Source organism: Ursus americanus, chromosome 30, assembly GCF_024610735.1.
Source record: "Ursus americanus isolate L20-20 chromosome 30, mUrsAme1.1.p, whole genome shotgun sequence".
NCBI lineage: Eukaryota > Metazoa > Chordata > Mammalia > Carnivora > Ursidae > Ursus > Ursus americanus.
The window spans coordinates 5,079,676-5,098,234 of NC_142156.1; the positions used below are offsets into that span (position 1 = coordinate 5,079,676).

Here is an 18,559-nt window from a genome sequence, read left to right on the forward strand (position 1 = left end):
GAGCCCAGGCCCGCGCCTCCAATCACAGCTGAACTTCCAATTGGTGGGGTCTTTCTGAAGTAGAGCCGACGGGAGGGAAAAGTCCCGCCTCCCTAGGGGTTCTCAGCCAACCGCAGAGTCCGGGAGGCAGCCTCCGTGTTCGGTTGCGCTGTGTCTAATGATCTGGGGGCCTGAGGGCGGGGCGGGGAGCAGGCCGGGGTCTGTGGGGAGGGGACGCTTCCCGCGGGCGCGCGGAGCGAGGACGGTGACAGCCACGCGCGCACGTGCGCGCCTGGCCGCAGCGCGGCCCCGAGACCTCCATCGGCCGCTGAGAGGCGCGCGGGGGCTGGGCCGCTGCCGTCTAGGGGCCCCGTCCCGGGGCGTCCCCAGCGTCCCCGGCCCGAGTCTCTGAGCGCCGAGCCGAGCCCACCCCGTCGGTCCTGGCTGGTGTTCCGTCCCCGTGGCCGTAAGGGTCCGCCCCCCAACTCTCCTTTACGCTCCCGGGGCAGGGTCCTCACGGCCCATGCTGGCCGCTGGGGGCCCGCGCCGACCAGACAGCTCCCAGGCCGGCCAGTTGGCTACCATGGTGGCCCTGAGGCCTCTGCGGCTCCTCCAGGGGGGCTAACAGGTCCAGAGCGCAGGCCTCGGGGCGCTAGGGTCCCGGGCCTGAGCCCCGCGCCATGGCCGGGGCCATCGCTTCCCGTATGAGCTTCAGCTCGCTCAAGAGGAAGCAGCCCAAGACGTTCACCGTGCGGATCGTCACCATGGACGCCGAGATGGAGTTCAATTGCGAGGTAACCCGCTGGCAGCCCCGACGGGCTGCGGCAAGGGGAGCCGGGCCCTGCTGTGGGTCGGGCACCAACTGGGGCGCCCCTGCCGCGGTGACAGTCAAGGTGGAAGCTTGAGGGATTCAGTTTATACGGTCTCTGAGCATAGACAGAGCTGACCAGAACCGGAAGGAGCCATCTAGGCCCAAATCCTCAAGTTAAAGATTAATTGCTGCTCTTTTTTCATAGGGCTTTGGGTTTGGAAGCACTTCCTGAAGGTTTTCATTCATTGTTACTGCAAGAGGCTGGAAGCATCTGTGGTGGCAAATACTGGTTTTCAGTGTCAGGCTTAAGCTCCAGCTCTATGCTCTTATTTATTTATTTATTTTAATTAGATACTATTATGTGCCCCAGGTATTAAAAGTTGCATCTCGTATATTGGAAAGTCTATACTTCTTTCCCTTTCCCGAAAGCTTTCATTTTCTGGAAGAAAACTCTTTAAGGGAAAGAGATGATGACTAATACTTAACTTTTCATTACATCATGATAATAAGTTATTATTTGTTGAATATATTCTAAGTGTCAGACGCTCATACATTTCATTCTCACAACTACCCAATGAGGTAGGTACCCCAAACCATTATCTAGTAAGTGGCAAAGTGGGATTTTAAGTCAAGCTTTTTAGCCAAAATAGTACTGCCTCTCAAGTAATTTAAATCCTTGCTAGTCCAGAGTGTGGTCTGTGAACCAGCAGCACTGGCAGCAGTGACCTAAGTCAGGGGTTGACAAACTTTTTCTGTAAAGGGCCACATAGTAAATATTTTCAGCTTTGCAGGCCATAGGATCTCTGTTACAACTACTTAGCTCTTCAGCTCAACTATTACAGCACAAAAGCAGCCTTAGGATTCACTTCCAGCATGACAGCTTGAGGAGTGTCATTGACCTGCTCGCCTCTAAGACTGGTGAAAATTACTTCAAAAAACTCACCTATTTAAACCTTCTGGAAATGGTCCTAAGGGCAAACATTCATCAAATGAATAAACATCTATTCAAGAAAATCTGTGAAAATTTGCTAAGAAAGGCGAGAGTCTAGTATTTGAACCAAGGCTACTATCTCCCTCCCCACTTCCAACTCAGCAGGGTGGAGATTCCACTCCAGATTGCTGCAACCCAGAACACAGGGCTCCCTCTTCCCCTAACTCCCTGTCAGACCACTTTCTTCCCAGGAGGAGCAGAACTTCAGTGTTTCTTATCCTGCTCAAGCCTACTTGTTACTGAGACAGTCCCAGGTGTGTATAGTTGAAATACGATTCTTCCTTCTTCTGTCCAGCTCCTACTCACAGAATGGGAGCTGTGCTTTGGGCATGGCACACTGAGACTGCTGGGGCCCCAGTTCCTCTCGTCCCAAACCCAGCTTGTGCAATGGTGGTTCCATGCCAGAGGAGGCAAACTGAGAAAATCTCAGGCTGGTGTGTCCCCCTCATTCCACCAAGGACTCAGATTTTACCTGGAGGGAGAAGAAGGCTTTAAAACCTGTAGCTTCTGCTCTCTTCCCAAAGGCAGTTAATTCATTTGCAACAAAATGTGGAGAAGTTTATGCCTAAGGGAACTCTTAACTGGAGGATTTGGTGAAGGGCAAAAGGGAGGAAGATACGGATTTAATGAAGATACAGCCTAGACTGCAGGCTAGCTAGTTTGCAGGAGAGAATCAGAGATAAAGACAGCTGGGAAGATGGGGCGCCTGGGTGGTGCAGTCGTTAAGCGTCTGCCTTCAGCTCAGGGCGTGATCCCGGCGTTGTGGGATCGAGCCCCACGTCAGGCTCCTCCGCTGGGAGCCTGCTTCTTCCTCTCCCACTCCCCTTGCTTGTGTTCCTTCTCTCACTGGCTGTCCCTCTCTCTGTCAAATAAATAAATAAAATCTAAAAAAAAAAAAAAAAAAGCTGGGAAGAGCCCTCATGAGATTGAATAAACTGTTCCCTCAGAAGAGCCACCTTTGATTGGATTATTTTGTAGAGCAAGTTATGCCCCAGGGCATGGTTGAAAATAATAGAACAGCAAAACACAGTTAATGAAGTTTAACAGCTGGGTGTGATCAGAGGAAAAGAAAGAGCCCTACTAAAACCACTGTCACTCCGGGATGACTGTGGCCAAAACCAAATTTGTGCCTCTCTGAGGAACAACATCATAGGCCTTAACAGTGTGTGAAGGTGTGAAGGAAGTAGATTTCACTAAAACATTCCAGCCCATCAGTAAATAAGCAAATACCAATAAGTCCTGGGGCTGGGGCAGGCAGAACCAGTCCACTATCTATATTATTTAGATAACATATTACCTGAAATGTCTAATTTCCAGCAAAAAATTATGAGGCATGTAAAGAAACAGGAAATATGACCCATACGATGGAAAAAGCCTAGCAGTAGAAATTGCCTGTGAGAGCGACCAGATGACAAATTTAGCAGAAAAGGTTTCAAACAGCCATTACAAATACGTTCACAGAACTAAAGGAAAGCATGATTAAAGAAGGAAGATATAATGACATTTTCACATCAAGTGGAGAAGATCAGTAAAGAGATAGGAATTACAGAAAAGAACCAAATGAAAATACTGGAGTTGGAAAGTACCAAAACGGAAATAAATTCCTAGAGGGTCTCAGAGTAGATTGAAACCAGCAGAAGAAAGAATTAGCTTGCTTGAAGATAGAATAATAGAGATGATGCAAGCTGAAGAATAGAAAGGAAAAAACAATGAAAAATGTGGGAAATCATTAAGTGCACATATGTAATGGGAATACCAGGAGAGAAGAGAGAAAAAATATTTAAAAAAATAGTAGCTGAAACTTTCTGGATTTGCTGGAAAACAATAGTCTGGACATTCAGGAAGCTCAATAAACCCCAAGGAGGAAAAATAAAAGAGATCCACAAATAGAAAAAGTAAAAATGCAGAAAGTCAAAGACAAGGAGAAAATCTTGAAAGCCGCAAGAGAAGAAGGACTTATACAAGGAAACTTCATTAAGATTAACAGCTCTCTTCTCTGCAGAAACTGTGGAGGCCAGAGGCTGTGGGATAACATGTTCAAAGTGCTCAAAGAAAAAACTTGTCAGCTAAGAATCCTATATCCAGCCCAGCTGGATATTTCAAAATGGCTGTTTCGAATATGAAGGTGAAATAAAGACTTTCCCAGGTAAATGCAAATTGGAGATGTTGTTCAAAGACCTCTCTTACAAGAAATACTAAAGGAGGTTCTTCAGGCTGAGAGCAAATGGCCTCAGACAGTAATTGGATCTACATTAAAAAAAAAAAAAAGCCCTGGGAAAGGTAATTAATGTAATTATAAAAGACAGTAGAAATGAATATTTTTCTCTTCTTATAACTGATTTAAAGAGCAATTGTATAAAATAACGTATGTAATGTACTATTGGGCCTATAACATACAAACGTAATATATGCGTAGTAACTTGCCAATAATAGCACAGAGGAGGTGGGTGGAAGCAAAGCTGTAATGGGCTAAGGACATGACTACAGACGGTAAAGTAATAACAGTAATGTATTGTTGGGTTTGTAATTTTAATATAAATATATATATAGTACATATATAATTTTAATATATATATAGAAAATAGTCTACAAAAGTGGAAAGGGAAAGGATATATATATATATATATATATATATATATATATATACAGGGTCTATATATTTAGATATTTAGATATGTAGGATGTATATACCACTGGAATTAAGCTAGTATAAATCTGAAGCTGACTCTGATAAGAGTATCTGGTAAACCCTAGAGCAACCACTAAAAAAATCCCCCAAACACTTAAAAAATATGATGAAGAAATCATTAAATAAATGTAAATGCTTCATTAGAAAATATTCACCTAATGTAAAAACAAGTAGTAAAGGAGGAGTAGAGAAACGGAAAAGACATGAAACACATAGAAAACAAAAGTAAAATGACAGTTTACACCAAACAGATTAATTTAAATGACATGGACAAATGCCTGGAAACACACCCAACTACCAAAATTGACTCAAGAAGAAACGGACAATCTGAACAGACCTATAACCAGTAAAGAGATTAAATCAGTAATAAAAATACCCTCAAAGAAATGTCTAGGCTGTATGTACTAGTGGCCCAAATGGCTTTACTACTGAATTTTGCCAAACATTTCAAGAACAGTTAATACCAATTCTTCACATACTCTTCCAAAAGAACAGGAGAGGAGGGAACATTGCCCATCTCATTTTATGAGGCTGGTGTTACCCTGATACGAAAACCCAACAAAACTATAACAAGAAAACGGGAGACTGAGATCTCTTATGAATATGGAAGCAAAACAGGGTGCCTGGCTGGCTCAGTTGGTAGGTCATGTGACTCTTGATCTCGGAGTTGTGAGTTCCAGCCCCACATTGGGTATAGAGATTACTTTAAAAAATATGGAAGCAAAAATTCTTATTTTTTAAAGTTTTATTTATTTGAGAGAGCGAGAAAGAGCACAAGCTGGGCAGGGCATAGGGAGAAGCATACTCCCTGCTGAGCGGGGAGCCCAGTGCGGAACTGCAGGACTCAATCCCAGGACTCCGGGATCTTGACCTGAGCTGAAGGCAGATGCTTAACCGACTGAGCCACCGAGGTGGCTCCGGAGGCAAAAATTCTTAACAAAAATATTAGCAAACTGAATCTAGCAACATATTTTAAAAAATCATGCATCATAACCAAGTGAAATTTATTCCAGGAATGCAAGGTTTGTTTAACATCTGAAAATCAATTAATGTAATAGATCATATTAATAGAATAAAAAGACAAAAATCACATGATCATTTCACCAGATGCAGAAAAAGCAGTTGACAAAATCCAACAGCATTTCATGAAAAAAACACTGAACAAAATAGGAATAGAAGGGAGCTTCCACAACGTGATAAAGAGTATCAGTGAAGAACCCACAGCTAACTGTCATACTTAATAGTGAGATCAGGAATAAGACAAAGATACCTTGCCAATTCTTTTTTTTTTTTTTAAGAATTTATTTATTTGAGAGAGAGAGAAGCAGACTCCCTGCTGTGCAGGGATCCTGATGTGGGGCTTGATTCTAGGACCCTGGGATCATGACCTGAGCCAAAGGCAAATGCTTAACCGACTGAGCCACCCAGGCACCCCATCTTGCCACTTCTATTCAACAATGTGCTAGAGGTTCTAGCCAGGACAGTTAGGCAAGAAAATGAAATAAAAAGCGTTCATATTGGAAAGGAAGAAATAAAAATATATTCACAGATAACATGATCTTGTATATAGACTCATTTTTTTTTTAAAGATTGTATTTATTTATTCGACAGAGATAGAGACAGCCAGCGAGAGAGGGAACACAAGCAGGGGGAGTGGGAGAGGAAGAAGCAGGCTCATAGTGGAGGAGCCTGATGTGGGGCTCGATCCCATAACGCCGGGATCACGCCCTGAGCCGAAGGCAGACGCTTAACCGCTGTGCTACCCAGGCACCCCTGTATATAGACTCTTAAGAAATCCCCCATAAGACTATTTGAACTAATAAACGAGTTCAGCAAGGTTGCAGCATATAAGAGCAATACACAAAAATCACTTGTAATTCTATATACTTGCAATGAACAATATGAAAATGAAATTAAGAAAATTCTATTTATAATGGTATTAGGTGTAAAATATTTAGGAACAAATTTAACCAAAGAAGTGTAAAACTTATATTCTGAAAATTATTAAAACATTGTTGATAGAAATTAGAGATGATCTAAATAAATGGAGAGGCATCCCTTGTTCATAGGTCGTAAGATGTAACTTTGTTAAGGTGTTAACCTCGTTAAGGTGTTAAAGTATGTTAAAGTAACCTTGTAAGGTGTTAAAGTATTCCCCAAACTGATCTACTCATTCAGCACGATCCCTATCAGAATCCCAGTTTATTTCTTTGTAGAAATTGATAAACTGATTCTAAAATTTCTATGGAATTGCAAGGGATCCAGAATAGCTAAAACAATCTTATAAAAGAAGAGGAAAGTAGGAAGACTCATATTTCTTTAAAACTTACTACAAAAGAACCATAATGAAGACAGTATAGTACTGGCATAAAGATAGACATATAGATCAATGAAATAGAGCTGAGAGTCCAGAAATAGATCCATATATCTATGGTTAACTGATTTTTGACAAGGGTGCCAAGACCATTCGTTAGAGGAATGAGTAGACTTACCCACAGTGCTGAGACAACTGGTAGGCCACATGCAAAAAAAATGAAGTTGAACCCCTACTCATATCACATACAAAAATTAAAAACGCATCAAAGATGTAAATATAAGAACTAAAACTGTAACACTCTTAAAAGAAAACAGAAATAAATCTTCATGACTTTGGATTTGGCATAGGATTCTTAGATATGACAACAGAAGCATAAGTAACAAAAGAAGAAAGTAAGTAGACTTGACTTGATCAAGATGAAAAACTTTTGTGCTTTGAAGGACACCATCAAGAACATGGAAAGAAATATTAGGAAATCATGTATCTCATAAGGGTCTTATATCTAAAATACATAAAGGACTCCTATTGCTCAGTAATAAGAAGGCAAATAACTCAATTAGAAAGTGGGCAAAGGAGGGGTGCCTGTGCATGACTCTTGATCTCAGGGTTGTGAGTTCAAGCCCCACTCTATTTTGGGCATAGAGTTTACTTTAAAAAAAGGGGCAAAGCATCTGAATAGACATTTCTTTGAGGAAGATATACTAATGGCCAATAAGCACATGAAAAATATGCTCAACATCATTAGTCTTCAGGGAAATGAAAATAACCCCATGAGATAACCACTTTAGCACAGTAAGAGCCAACCACTAGGATGACTAGAATCAAAAAGTCATGTAATAATAAATGTTGGTGAGAATATGAGGAAATTGGAACCCCTATACACTGCTGGTGGGAATGTAAAATGGTGCAGCCCACTTTGGGAAACAGTCTGGCCATTCCTCAAACAATTAAATATAGAGTTACTACCATAGGACCCAGCAGTTCCACTACTAGGTATCTACTCAAGAGAAATCCATGTATATCTACAGAGAAACTTGTACACAAAATGTCCGTAGCAACATTATTTTTAAGAGCCAAAAGGTGGAAACAACCCAAATGTCCATCAACTGATGAAAGGGTAAACCAAAGGTGGTGTATCAGTACAATGGAATATTATTTGGCACTAAGAAGGAATGAAATAATAAATACATGCTACAGTATGGGTGAACCTTGAAAACATTATGCTAAGTGGAAGAAGCAGTCACAAAAGAACACCTGCTATTTCATTCATCAGGAAGTCCAGAGTGGGGATATATAGGGAAATAGAAAGTAGATTTTGGTTGCTTAGGGCCGGAGAAAGGGTACAGGGATATAGGAGTGATAGCCGAGGGGTGCAAGGTTTCTTTTTGAGGTGATGAAAATATTCTAAAATTGACGGTGGTAATGGTTGGAGAACTCTACAGATATGCTAGAAACCATTGAATTGTGCAGTTTTTAAATTTTTTTTTTTTATTAGAGCGTAGTGAGGAGAACAAGAGGGTGGGGAGAGGGAGAGAGAGAAGCAGACTCCCCATTGAGCAGGGAGCCCGATGTGGGGCTCGATCCCAGAACCCTGGGATCATGACTTAAGCTGAAGGCAGACACTTAACTGACTGAGCTACCCAGATGCCCCGAATTAGGCACTTTAAATAGGTGAATTTTAAGGTAGTGAGTTATATCTCAGGCTATGTTAAGGAGGATGTGGCCTTTGACAAAATGGGAACAAAAGTCATGACTTTGTTCCAATAAAACTATTTGTGATCATTGAAATTTGATTTTCATATAATTTTCACAAGTAACGAAATGTAATTTAAAAATTGACATTTAAAGGGCATCTGGGTGGCTCAGTCAGTTAAGTGTCTGCCTTTGGCTCAGGTCATGATCCTGGGGTCCTGGAATCGAGCCCGGCATTAGGGCTTCTCCCTCTCCCTCTGCCTCTCCCGCCCGCTTGTGCTTTCTCGCTCGCTCTCTCAAATAAATAAATAAAATCTTTAAAAAAAATAAAAAATTAAAAAATTTACATTTACATTTAAAAATGAAAAAATTACTCTTAGCTCTCAGATCGCACAATAATAGGTGGCAAATTAGGTTTGTGTTGATCTTATTTATTTATTTAGGTAATCTCTACACCCAGTGTGGGGCTCAGCCTCACAACGCTGAGATCAAGAGTCACATGCTTTACCTACTGAGCCAGCGAGGTCCCCCCCTCCCCGGCCGATCTAAGTTTCTATTTGGTAAATGTTGCGAGAGATTATGAGAGACTGACTGGTAGGAAAAGGGATTTTGTATAAGATTTCTTCAGCCACCATTCTACCATGAAAATCTTTCTTTTTTGAACAGACCCCAGACCCAAAGAGAATATGCAATATTATCAGCTATAGCAGGGTTTCTCAACTTTGGCACTATTGACATTTTGGCTGGATAATTCTTTGTTAGGGTGCAGGCTGCCCTTTGCATTGTAGGGTGTTAAGAAGCATTTCTGGACTCTATCCATTAGATGCCAGTAGCACCTCCGCACCCTCTCAGGTGAGACAACCAAAAATGTCTTTAGATGTTGTCAAGTGTCCCTGGGGGGAAAACACTCTTCCTTCTTCCCCTCTCGCTGCCACCATAATGAGGACCACTGATCTCTAGAAGATAAGAGTAGTGATATTCAGAGAGGCAGAATGGTACAGCATAGAGTCTGTCAAACTTAAAATGTGCCCGTGAATGACCTAGGATCTTGATAAATTGAGAATTCTGATTCTGTACTTCTGTGGTCGGACGGAGAATTCTGCATTTCTAACATTCTCAAATGATGCAGGTGCTGCTGGTCCAGGGACCACACTTTGAGTAGCAGAGCATTAGTAGAAAGTGTATAGGCCTTGAAATAAAGTAGACCTGGGTTTGAATTCCAGCTAATCTGCTTCTGGCTAGGATAAGATACCTAAACTCGTCGGACCTCAGTTTCTACATCAGTAAAATGGAAATAATAATACTGACCCTGCAGGGTTTTATTTATTTTCTTAATTAATTAATTAATTTGGCCCTGCAAGGTTTTATAAGGATTCATGGAACACATAGTGCCAAGCAGAAAGGAAGAACTAGAAGGGATTGTATTGGCCTAAAGTAGGAGACTCAGGTCACCATGGTTACTGCCCTGTTGTGATTTGTCAAGCTGTTGCATTTCATTGACTTTTCAGTGTAAATACTTGTTTGTAAACGAATATGTTCAAATATTCTATTAAAAAAGTAACAGTAGTTTGATTTATGATGATAGAGCTCTGAGAAACTATCAGTCTTTCTCTCTTGCTATTTTTATGTTGTGTATTAACTGAGCAAGGAGCTAATGCAAGGAGATGGCAGATGCATTTGGAAAAAGAAAAAAAAAAAAGAGAAGAGATGGTACTTGAGGAATTCTTGACTTTTTTGAGGTCAAAGGTGGTGGTGGTCCAAGGACTCAATTTCAGAACCAGTGGTAGTTAACGTATGAATCGTGTTACCTTATGCTAATAAATCCAGACTTTGTTGCTGCAGAGATAGGGAATAAATCTCTTCCTTGCACTCCTTGCTGCATTGCACAATTGGCTTGCTGTTTCAGAGGATTTTTCCAGTTGAACGATTTGATATTTGTCATTTTGAGAAAGTGGGTGCTGAACGTAATTTGCCAGGAGGCTAAACGGTTATGTTATTTCTTATCTAGGCTGAAATTTTACTCTAATAATTCAATCTATCGGTAAGAAGAGCCAAGTATGAAAAATTTCTCAGAATTGAGTTGTTCCATCTTCCTGTTGGAAACAAAGCCTCCTTCTCCTGTTGGTTGACATCCCAAATGTTTTCACATACCCAGGTGGGATTATGATTGGATTAAACACCAGCATTGCAGATCATTCCAACATACAAGTGGACATGAAGTAGAAACTTTTGAAAGGGGAAAACAGAAAGAACGATCCTGGTATTTTCAGTAAGATGTTACAACCCAGACACCCCAAGACTCAGGCAAATGCTTCCCTTCTAGGATGCAAACTTCCGGAGGGCAGTGGTGGTCATTTCATTGCTAGTTGTATGTAGTAATGGGACTCTATATGAGGGCACTGAGAAACCTTTTTTCTTATTTCAGAAGAAAGATTGTTTCTACCTTATCTTTGGGTTCTCCCATGGGGTTTAAGCAGTGCCCACGGATGGCCTTGGTCTGCAGATCTAGGATGTGGGCAGTCAGGTGAATGCCGCTGAAGGTAGAAGGAAACAGGGCATATACTGGCTAGTGCTGCCATCTGCTGGCCCCCATGCCTGCTCTTTTGTAGGAGAAAGGGCTAGGGAGTAACAGTTACTGTGTGTCAGGTACCATGCTAAATGCTTTAAAAGTACTATCTCATTTAATACTTACAACAGAGACTCATTCACTTATTCACTCAACAGGTATTTACTGAGTACCCATGTGGACCTAGCAGTGATCAAGACCTACTTAGGATGGAGGTCTTGTCACTGGCTTCATTTTCAGAGTGGGGATTGGAGGCTCCAGCAGGGTACATAGCCTGCTTAAAGTCCCAGCAGAGCCACTGTCTATTCTGAAAGAGCAAGAAGAGGACAGGGACCGCTAGACAGTGGGAGAATCTCAGTAATGACCAATGAGGCTAGCAGTTGCTTATTTGAACCTCACAACGAGGCTTTCAAGTCAGTTGGAGAGGTCTTATCTCAAGTTCCAGTTTATTGTCTGGGCTCTGAAGCAGCACAGCCTAGAGGTAATGAGCGTCTCGGGAGAGCTTGGTCTCAGGAGCCTGATCCCTGGCTCTGCCCTAACCAGCTCAGCGACCTTAGACAGGTTCTTTAATCCTCTTCAGATGTCTGTTCCCTCCATCTGTAAAATGGGAAGTGTAGTAATTCTTCCTGCAAGGGGTTGTTACAGGGATTAAAACTGAGTCAGTATTGGTAAAGTACTTATACTAGCACCTGACATAGGTAAGTCGCATATACAGGTTGTTACAGAAAAGGAAGTAAATCCAGGCCCTCTCCTCATTTGGCTCCCTTTCCCAGGCTCTCCTGCACTTTCCCACTTTCCCTTTTTTCTCTGGGTCTGTTGTCCTGGTTGCTCTTTCTGGAAGCTACCAAGTTCTTTTCATACTGTTTTGCCTTTGCATAGAATGCCTTTCTCACTTGTCTGCTGGCACAGATGTTCTCATTCTCTGTCTGGGCTCTGCTCAAGTGTTCCCCCCTCTTTGTGCCCAAGAATACCACATAGCTACCAAGTGATAGGGCTGAGATTCAAACCCAAGTCATCTGTCTTCCAGGCTGGCTCTCTTTGTGTTAAGCTATGCTGCCCTCATAGGAAGCTCCAAGTAGAAAAAAAGGAGAGAAACAGAAACCTGGAGACAACTTTGGTATTTGGTAAAGTGCAAAAAGAAAGCAGAAATAAGAGATCTTACAGAGAACTTCCTAACTCAGCCATTTGTCTATGGCATTATTTTATTTATTACACTTGGTGTAAGGTGCCATTTCAAAACCATTTTGTGAACTTGCCAGTGGCCTTAAATTTTGGCTGGTGGGTGATATGACTGACGACCTCTGTTGCATTGCCTCAGTGTCTGGTTTGCCTTTGAATCAAATGGACATTTTCCATAAGTGAATCCTTTTCATTTGCCATGATCCTACTTGAAATTGCTTGCCTTTGGCTTAAAATGAAGGTTATTTTGCAACAGTTAAGTATTTTCTAGTTGCGTATTTAACAAGCTTTGTGGTCCGAATATTCTTCCCTATAATCAGCCTGATAATCTCTTAATATTTGGTGTGTCCCCATAAATAGCAATTGGTTAACCTCTCTATTCTGAGGCCTTTTCGTGTACTCTGTGAAGTTAGTTATCTAACTTCTTTGAAATACACCTCCTTTTCCATCTCTTCTCCCCCGCCCCCCCCCCCCCCCGCAGTTCACTTTTGGAAAAGCCAATATTTAAGGCATTAGAGCACACAGAAAGATATTTAAGAGGGAAGGTCCCAGATTTCTAGGGTGCTCATAATCTGGTTAGAGAAACAGGGTACACATGAAAAGATAATGCAAAGGAATCTATCTATGTATCTATCTAGCAGTCTGTCTGTATCAAATGAAGGTGTGTTCCTGTTGAGACAGAGAAAAAACCATGCAGTGGGGTGGATGGGGAACACCCTCCCCATTTTGAAGGAAGGTTTGTGTCCACAGATGAAGAGGAAGAGTGTTCCTGTCAGTGGATCAGTGGACGTGGCCTGAGCAAAGGCAGTGGATGGAAATCCTCTGGGTTGAGGAGGGAGAGGAGAGAGATGTGTTTGAATTCGTAGGTTCAGGACAGATACTGGAGGCCCTTGAAGGCCAGCTTAAGGAGTTTATATTCATCAAATGCAGTGGGGAGCTTTGAGGTTTTTTATTAGGAGAGTGATTTAAAGTGGTCTCCGTGCAGAATGATTTGAAATGTTTGGGGTGGGGGTGGGAAGAATTTGGAACAAGGAGCCCAATTAGAGGACAACCACTCTGGGCCAGGTGTTACGCCGAAACCTGAACGAGCTGGAGCCTGGGACAAAACTAGACTGAATCCGAGGGCCTGGGCACTAGGAGGATGAGGCCAGGGATCAGGGTCTTTGACAAAGGATGAGCAGGGGACCAACTAGGCCCAAAATTCAGGAAGTGCCAAGGTCTAAAGCCAGTCCTCAGGGAGCAAGGCCGGCCAAGCAGGAGGCACTTTCGGGTCAAGCCTGGCCAGCATTGGGCTCAGGAGGTCAGCGCACTTTCCTGTGTCTGGTCTGGGTGTGTAGTCAGGGTGTTACTTGTATAAAAGCATTGAGAGCACTGAACTAGTGTTTGAACAATGCCTGGCTTCTAGGCAGAGCTCCTCTGTGTGATCTTGCGCGTGTCTCTTCTTTTCCCCACTCCAGGCCTCAGTTCTTAGTCTGAAAAATGAGAGGATTTCAAAGGCCCTCAGCTTTAACATCCCATTTTAGGTGATCTGGGCAGAAGAAGCTCATTGCACAACTCTCCCTTTTATATTTCCTTCTTAGGTAGGAAACCATCTCAGGATTTGAGCATGTAGGTGTGAGAAAAATCTGCTGGAGTACAGGAAGGATATTGCTTAGGGAACAAGAGCTGGCATCCCAATAGAAGGGGTAAGTTGGTGTGGGTGAAAGTCCTACCACTGCCACCTGCTGCCGGAGTGATCTTGGACTTAACTTCTTGAAGCCTCAGTTGCCAAATCTATAAAATGAGGAGAATAATATTAGTTTTCATATAGGATTGTTTTAAGGTGTGAATGAATGAGGTGGACCTTTAATGGGCACTTAGCCCAGGGCCTTACCCTAGTAAGCAGTTGGTAAATACTAGCTTCTCGTGTTATCATGAGCCAGGAGTGTGGGAGTAAAGCAGAAGGGTCTCATGCTAGAAGGCATTATGAATTTTCTCCTTAATCATCTCCTTCATTTTCTTTGAATCTTCTTCAGATTATCCATGCCTTTGCAATTGTAGGCTCTTAGACTCTATAATTAGTCTAAATATAATGAGCTGTATTTTACACTGTATTTCTGTTTAAGGATCTTCTTTGTAATTGATCTCTATTTAGCTTGATGTCCACTGTGATAGCAGGATTCTCTTCTGATTTCTGCCATTTTTATTCTCTATTCTTTTGTCCCCAGTGTGTCATTTTCCTCTTTTCTTTGTTTTTGGTGACTTCTCCAATTATTCATGCTAGTTTTGCATTCTTGTCCAAGAACATTTTTGGTGCTTGTTTATTTTTAATTTTAGAAGTTAAAGGCATTTGAGGTCTTAAAAACCCAGAATTGAGTTTTCTCAGAGCTGCTAATCTTTTTAGCCAGCTGGTGATGAGGCTTCTCTGGTTTGTTACAGGATGATGTGTTCCATCCTCCCCTGTCTGTGCTTTGTCTAATTTAGATTCTAAATCCACATGTTTTAGTACATTTTTAGCACGTAAAAATTTATTACCAAACTAGTGCTGACCTCAGGGGAAAAAAATCTTGAATCAAATCTTCAGTCACTAGTGCAGAGATTCAAGGTGTTTAGACATCACTCCAGCCGCCACTAGGTGGGGTCAGAGCACATCATTTCCAAAGGCACTGGGTCCTTTTCCTCTACAGCCCTCACTACCGTTTGACTTTTTGCTTCTTTGCCAAATTTGGACTGAGCGTTGGAAAATTCACAGAAGTTCTCTGTTAGTGAGTTACGTTACTTAATGGTTTCCCCGTCCACCTTGCCAGTTTTAATCTCCTGGTTTTAGTTGTTTTGATAATTTGACTTTCAAAAACTTAAAACCAAAGCCCAGAGTCATTACTAAACTTATCTGAACTGATCTGGAGTTTTAAATTCAGTAACGGTGTCTTTATCTAGTGTATTGACTGGAGATTGACTGGAGATTAAATCAGTCTCATAAATATGTTAGAGATATCTACAACCTACAGTAGTTCTCATCCATCTGCAGACATGTTTACCAGCCCTGTGCGCTCATACCTAATCCTTCCAGTGTTGTTAAACCAGTGTCGTCATCGCTGATGACTGTGAAACTTGAATTAAAAGGTCAAGCTAGAAACAGAACCCGAATGTTTAAAATTTCTTTCCAGGCTAGAGTTGGGGTTCTTCATGAGCCGGTTTGCATGAATGGATTAATGCTCTAGCTCTGTTTTGCTGGGAACTTTTTGAAAGAATGTGCTTATATTTATTTATTTATTTATTTATTTATTTATATTTTATTTTTTTAAAAGATTTTATTTATTTATTTGATAGAGACAGCCAGCGAGAGAGGGAACACAAGCAGGGGGAGTGGGAGAGGAAGAAGCAGGCTCCCAGCAGAGAAGCCTGATGTGGGGCTCGATCCCAGAACGCCGGGATCACGCCCTGAGCCGAAGGCAGATGTTTAACGATGGCGCCACCCAGGCGCCCCAAGAATGTGCTTTTAAGTACAAACTGTAATTTTTGTGATGTCCAGGGTAGGAGGAGTTAATCCATTGGATAATGGTTAGTTATGGGTTGTATTTTGGTCTGCTAGTTTTACCTCATATTTAGAGATGTAAAATTTAGCTCTGTGTCTACCTGCACTGAGTTTACGATTGTTTCCTACTTGTAGCTCTGCGGAATTATTATTCTCGGTATTTCAGCTTTTGTGATTGTTGATATTTGCTGAATATCAACAGCGTGCTAGGTGCTAAAAAAGGTTATTTTTCAGCAGCATTACAATGACCACTTTTGTTACATTAGAGAGTTTATTATTAATACAGTAAGCTCTTGATTATTAGGATTAAGGAACACAGCATCAATAGCAGGACCTGAGTAAGGAAAAAGCATGTAGAAAGCACCCATAAATTAAATGTTAAGTGTCATTTACATGCCTGAAAATGATTTTAAGATGTAAAATGGAATGTTAACGGATTAAAAGAAAATTACTGGGGCACCTGGGTGGCCTAGTCGGTTAAATGTCTGCCTTTGGGCTCGGGTCATGTCCTGGGATTGAGACCCACATGAAGCTCCCTGCTCATGAGGGAGTCTGCTGCTGGCTCTCCCCTGACTTCCCCTGCCCCTTCCCCTGCTTGTGCTTTCTCTCTCTCTTTCAAATAAATGAATAAAATCTTTAAAAAAAATATTATAGCAGTGGAAAAAGTGCTACATGGTTTATACAAAACCATCTCAAGCTCATAGACTCAGAGGGTGTTAATCCTCAAAGACCACTTGATGATTGTGGAAGCTGAGACCCAGAGAGGTTAAGTGACTTTCCCAACACAGCAGGTTTGGGTGTTTTATAGCTATTTGACAAGGCTATGATTGCTCCCATGTTGTGAGCTAAATTCCAAAGATAGAGATTGTCTCCTTTGCTTTTGGGGGACTGTATTGCTTTTATAGCACCGTAACTGTATTGTTTCTTTTTGTTCTGTCATCTGTCAGCTGACTTTGAAATGCCTGTCTTTTTTCATAGTGTCATAAAATCGAGGCCTTGCACGGGGCATAAGAGATTGACAGAGGAAGAAATCGAGGCCCAGTGGAGTTGCGTGGCTCACTCAAGGTTATATATAGGCTTGTGTGTATGGTAGAGGGAGGGAGTTTAGGATCCAGATCCCCTCTCTGGGTTCGCTGCTGTTCCCATAACCTCTCTCTACTGTGGCGGGAAACATGCCAGAAGCTACAAAAATAAGGATTTCTTTTTTCCCCTAGAAAACTATCATTCATTTAGTTTTGAGAGACTGAGAGTTTAAAACCTCCATTTTGTGGCATCTGGAAGTGCTATGATTTGTTTCTTACGAGTTTCTTTTGTTCTGTGGAAATTTTTCCTGGTTGGTTCTCCGAGATTTGGATTTCCTTGCCAAGGAATTTTTAGAAGAAATCAGTGTGTGCCACCAAAGGGGGAAAATACATACCTTAAGACCCAATTATGCAATTAGAATTTTAATGCGGAGTGTCATATATTCTTGCTTCTTCATTGCAGTCATTACTTACTTAGAAGACTGTTCTACTCAGAAGCCTCCTCTGGTCATCATCATCATTACCATCCATTTCGTCAGGCAGCCAGAAGCACTTAGGGAGTGGCCACAGGTTACGCAGCACCTGCTGGGGTTCTGGGAGACTTGAAGTGTGTGTGTGTGTGTGTGTGTGTGTGTGTGTGTGTGTGTGCGCGCTGCATCATAGTAATCCTTGCCTTCAAGGAGTTTGTGATCTGCAAGACTGGAGGAAAGACAGAAATCTTGGGGAAAGACAAACACCTCCTTTTCCTGTGTATGTAAAGTATGTGCTGACTCACTTACCTGGTATTGGACAGGGGAAGGGGACAGTAGTGAGTTAAAGAAACGGACCTTAGAAAGATCTGGTTCTGGATAAATGGAAGCACGTAGGTTTGCTGACTTGGGAGGGCACAGGCTGTGTTGTAACTAGCAGGGTAATTGGTTGGAGGGAGGAAGTAATTGGTGGAGGGCCTTGAAACCATTAATTTAAATAGAATTGGCAAACAACAGGTGATTGGAGGACTGAGAGAGGAAATTTACTGACTGGTACTGGCAGAAACTGACAGGCAAGCGATTGGAGGTGGGGTTTTTTTTGCAAAGAGAAGGTTTTTGCCCAGATTTAGATGAGGGATGTAGGGGTTGTGATTAATAGAGCAGAGAAATTAATCTCTTTTTTGGAGGATCCCCTTTTCCCTCGTGTTGGGAAGTAATGGCTGATTAGGCTTGGGGCACACAGCTCGATAGTTCTGCAGTTTCAGCTCATGAAACACAAGAACCTGCTTCTGTGGTGTGGTGCTACCAGAAACCAGGTTGGTTTCCTACTGACCCTCCCTGGTTGTATCCGTAAGGAGGAGAGGGATTGATTGTTGGTGGCTGCATGGCCCAAAGAAAGCAGTGGGAGAAATGCAATGTGAAGGCTCGAAAGTAAAAAAAACAAATGGTGGGTTTAGGGCTGTGAGTGAGTCTAAACCTGGCCGACTGTAAGGTGACTGTTGCAGATGTTACTCATAACGTTTCTCTGGTTAATAGACCCCAATCAGCGCTGTAGTTTATCGGTGCCAGTTGCTTCCTACAACAGAAAAGTGCTCTGTTCCTGCTGCGGAGGGTGAGTGCTTAGTGCTATTTACTTAAAACATTCTAGATTGATAAATTACAAGCACTTCACTTTGGGTAAAGCTCATAAATCCAGCCCTTACGAAAAATAACAAGTTGACAGCACTTAGTCCTGTTTATAAAGTTTATACCCATCTATCTTTGATACAGGCACAAGTATATATCTATGAAATAGCACTGCAGCCTGTTAAAGTAATGGGAGAGCAGAGC

General features: G+C 42.1%; 1 protein-coding gene across 5 annotated transcripts in view; it reads left to right on the forward strand.

The window, feature by feature from the left end:
* The first annotated feature begins 154 nt into the window (after nucleotides 1–154).
* Nucleotides 155–18,559, forward strand: part of NF2 (NF2, moesin-ezrin-radixin like (MERLIN) tumor suppressor) — a 74,987-nt gene continuing 56,582 nt past the window's right edge. For 4 of the 5 annotated variants that reach the window (XM_087857209.1, XM_045791296.2, XM_045791295.2 and 1 more), the window contains exon 1: nucleotides 156–773. In XM_087857209.1, the coding sequence (XP_087713335.1) occupies nucleotides 660–773 (114 nt within the window). In that variant the 5' untranslated portion in view covers nucleotides 156–659. Of the gene's footprint in view, nucleotides 774–18,559 lie in introns of all 5 variants that reach the window. The other variant, XM_045791298.2, reaches the window with a different exon arrangement.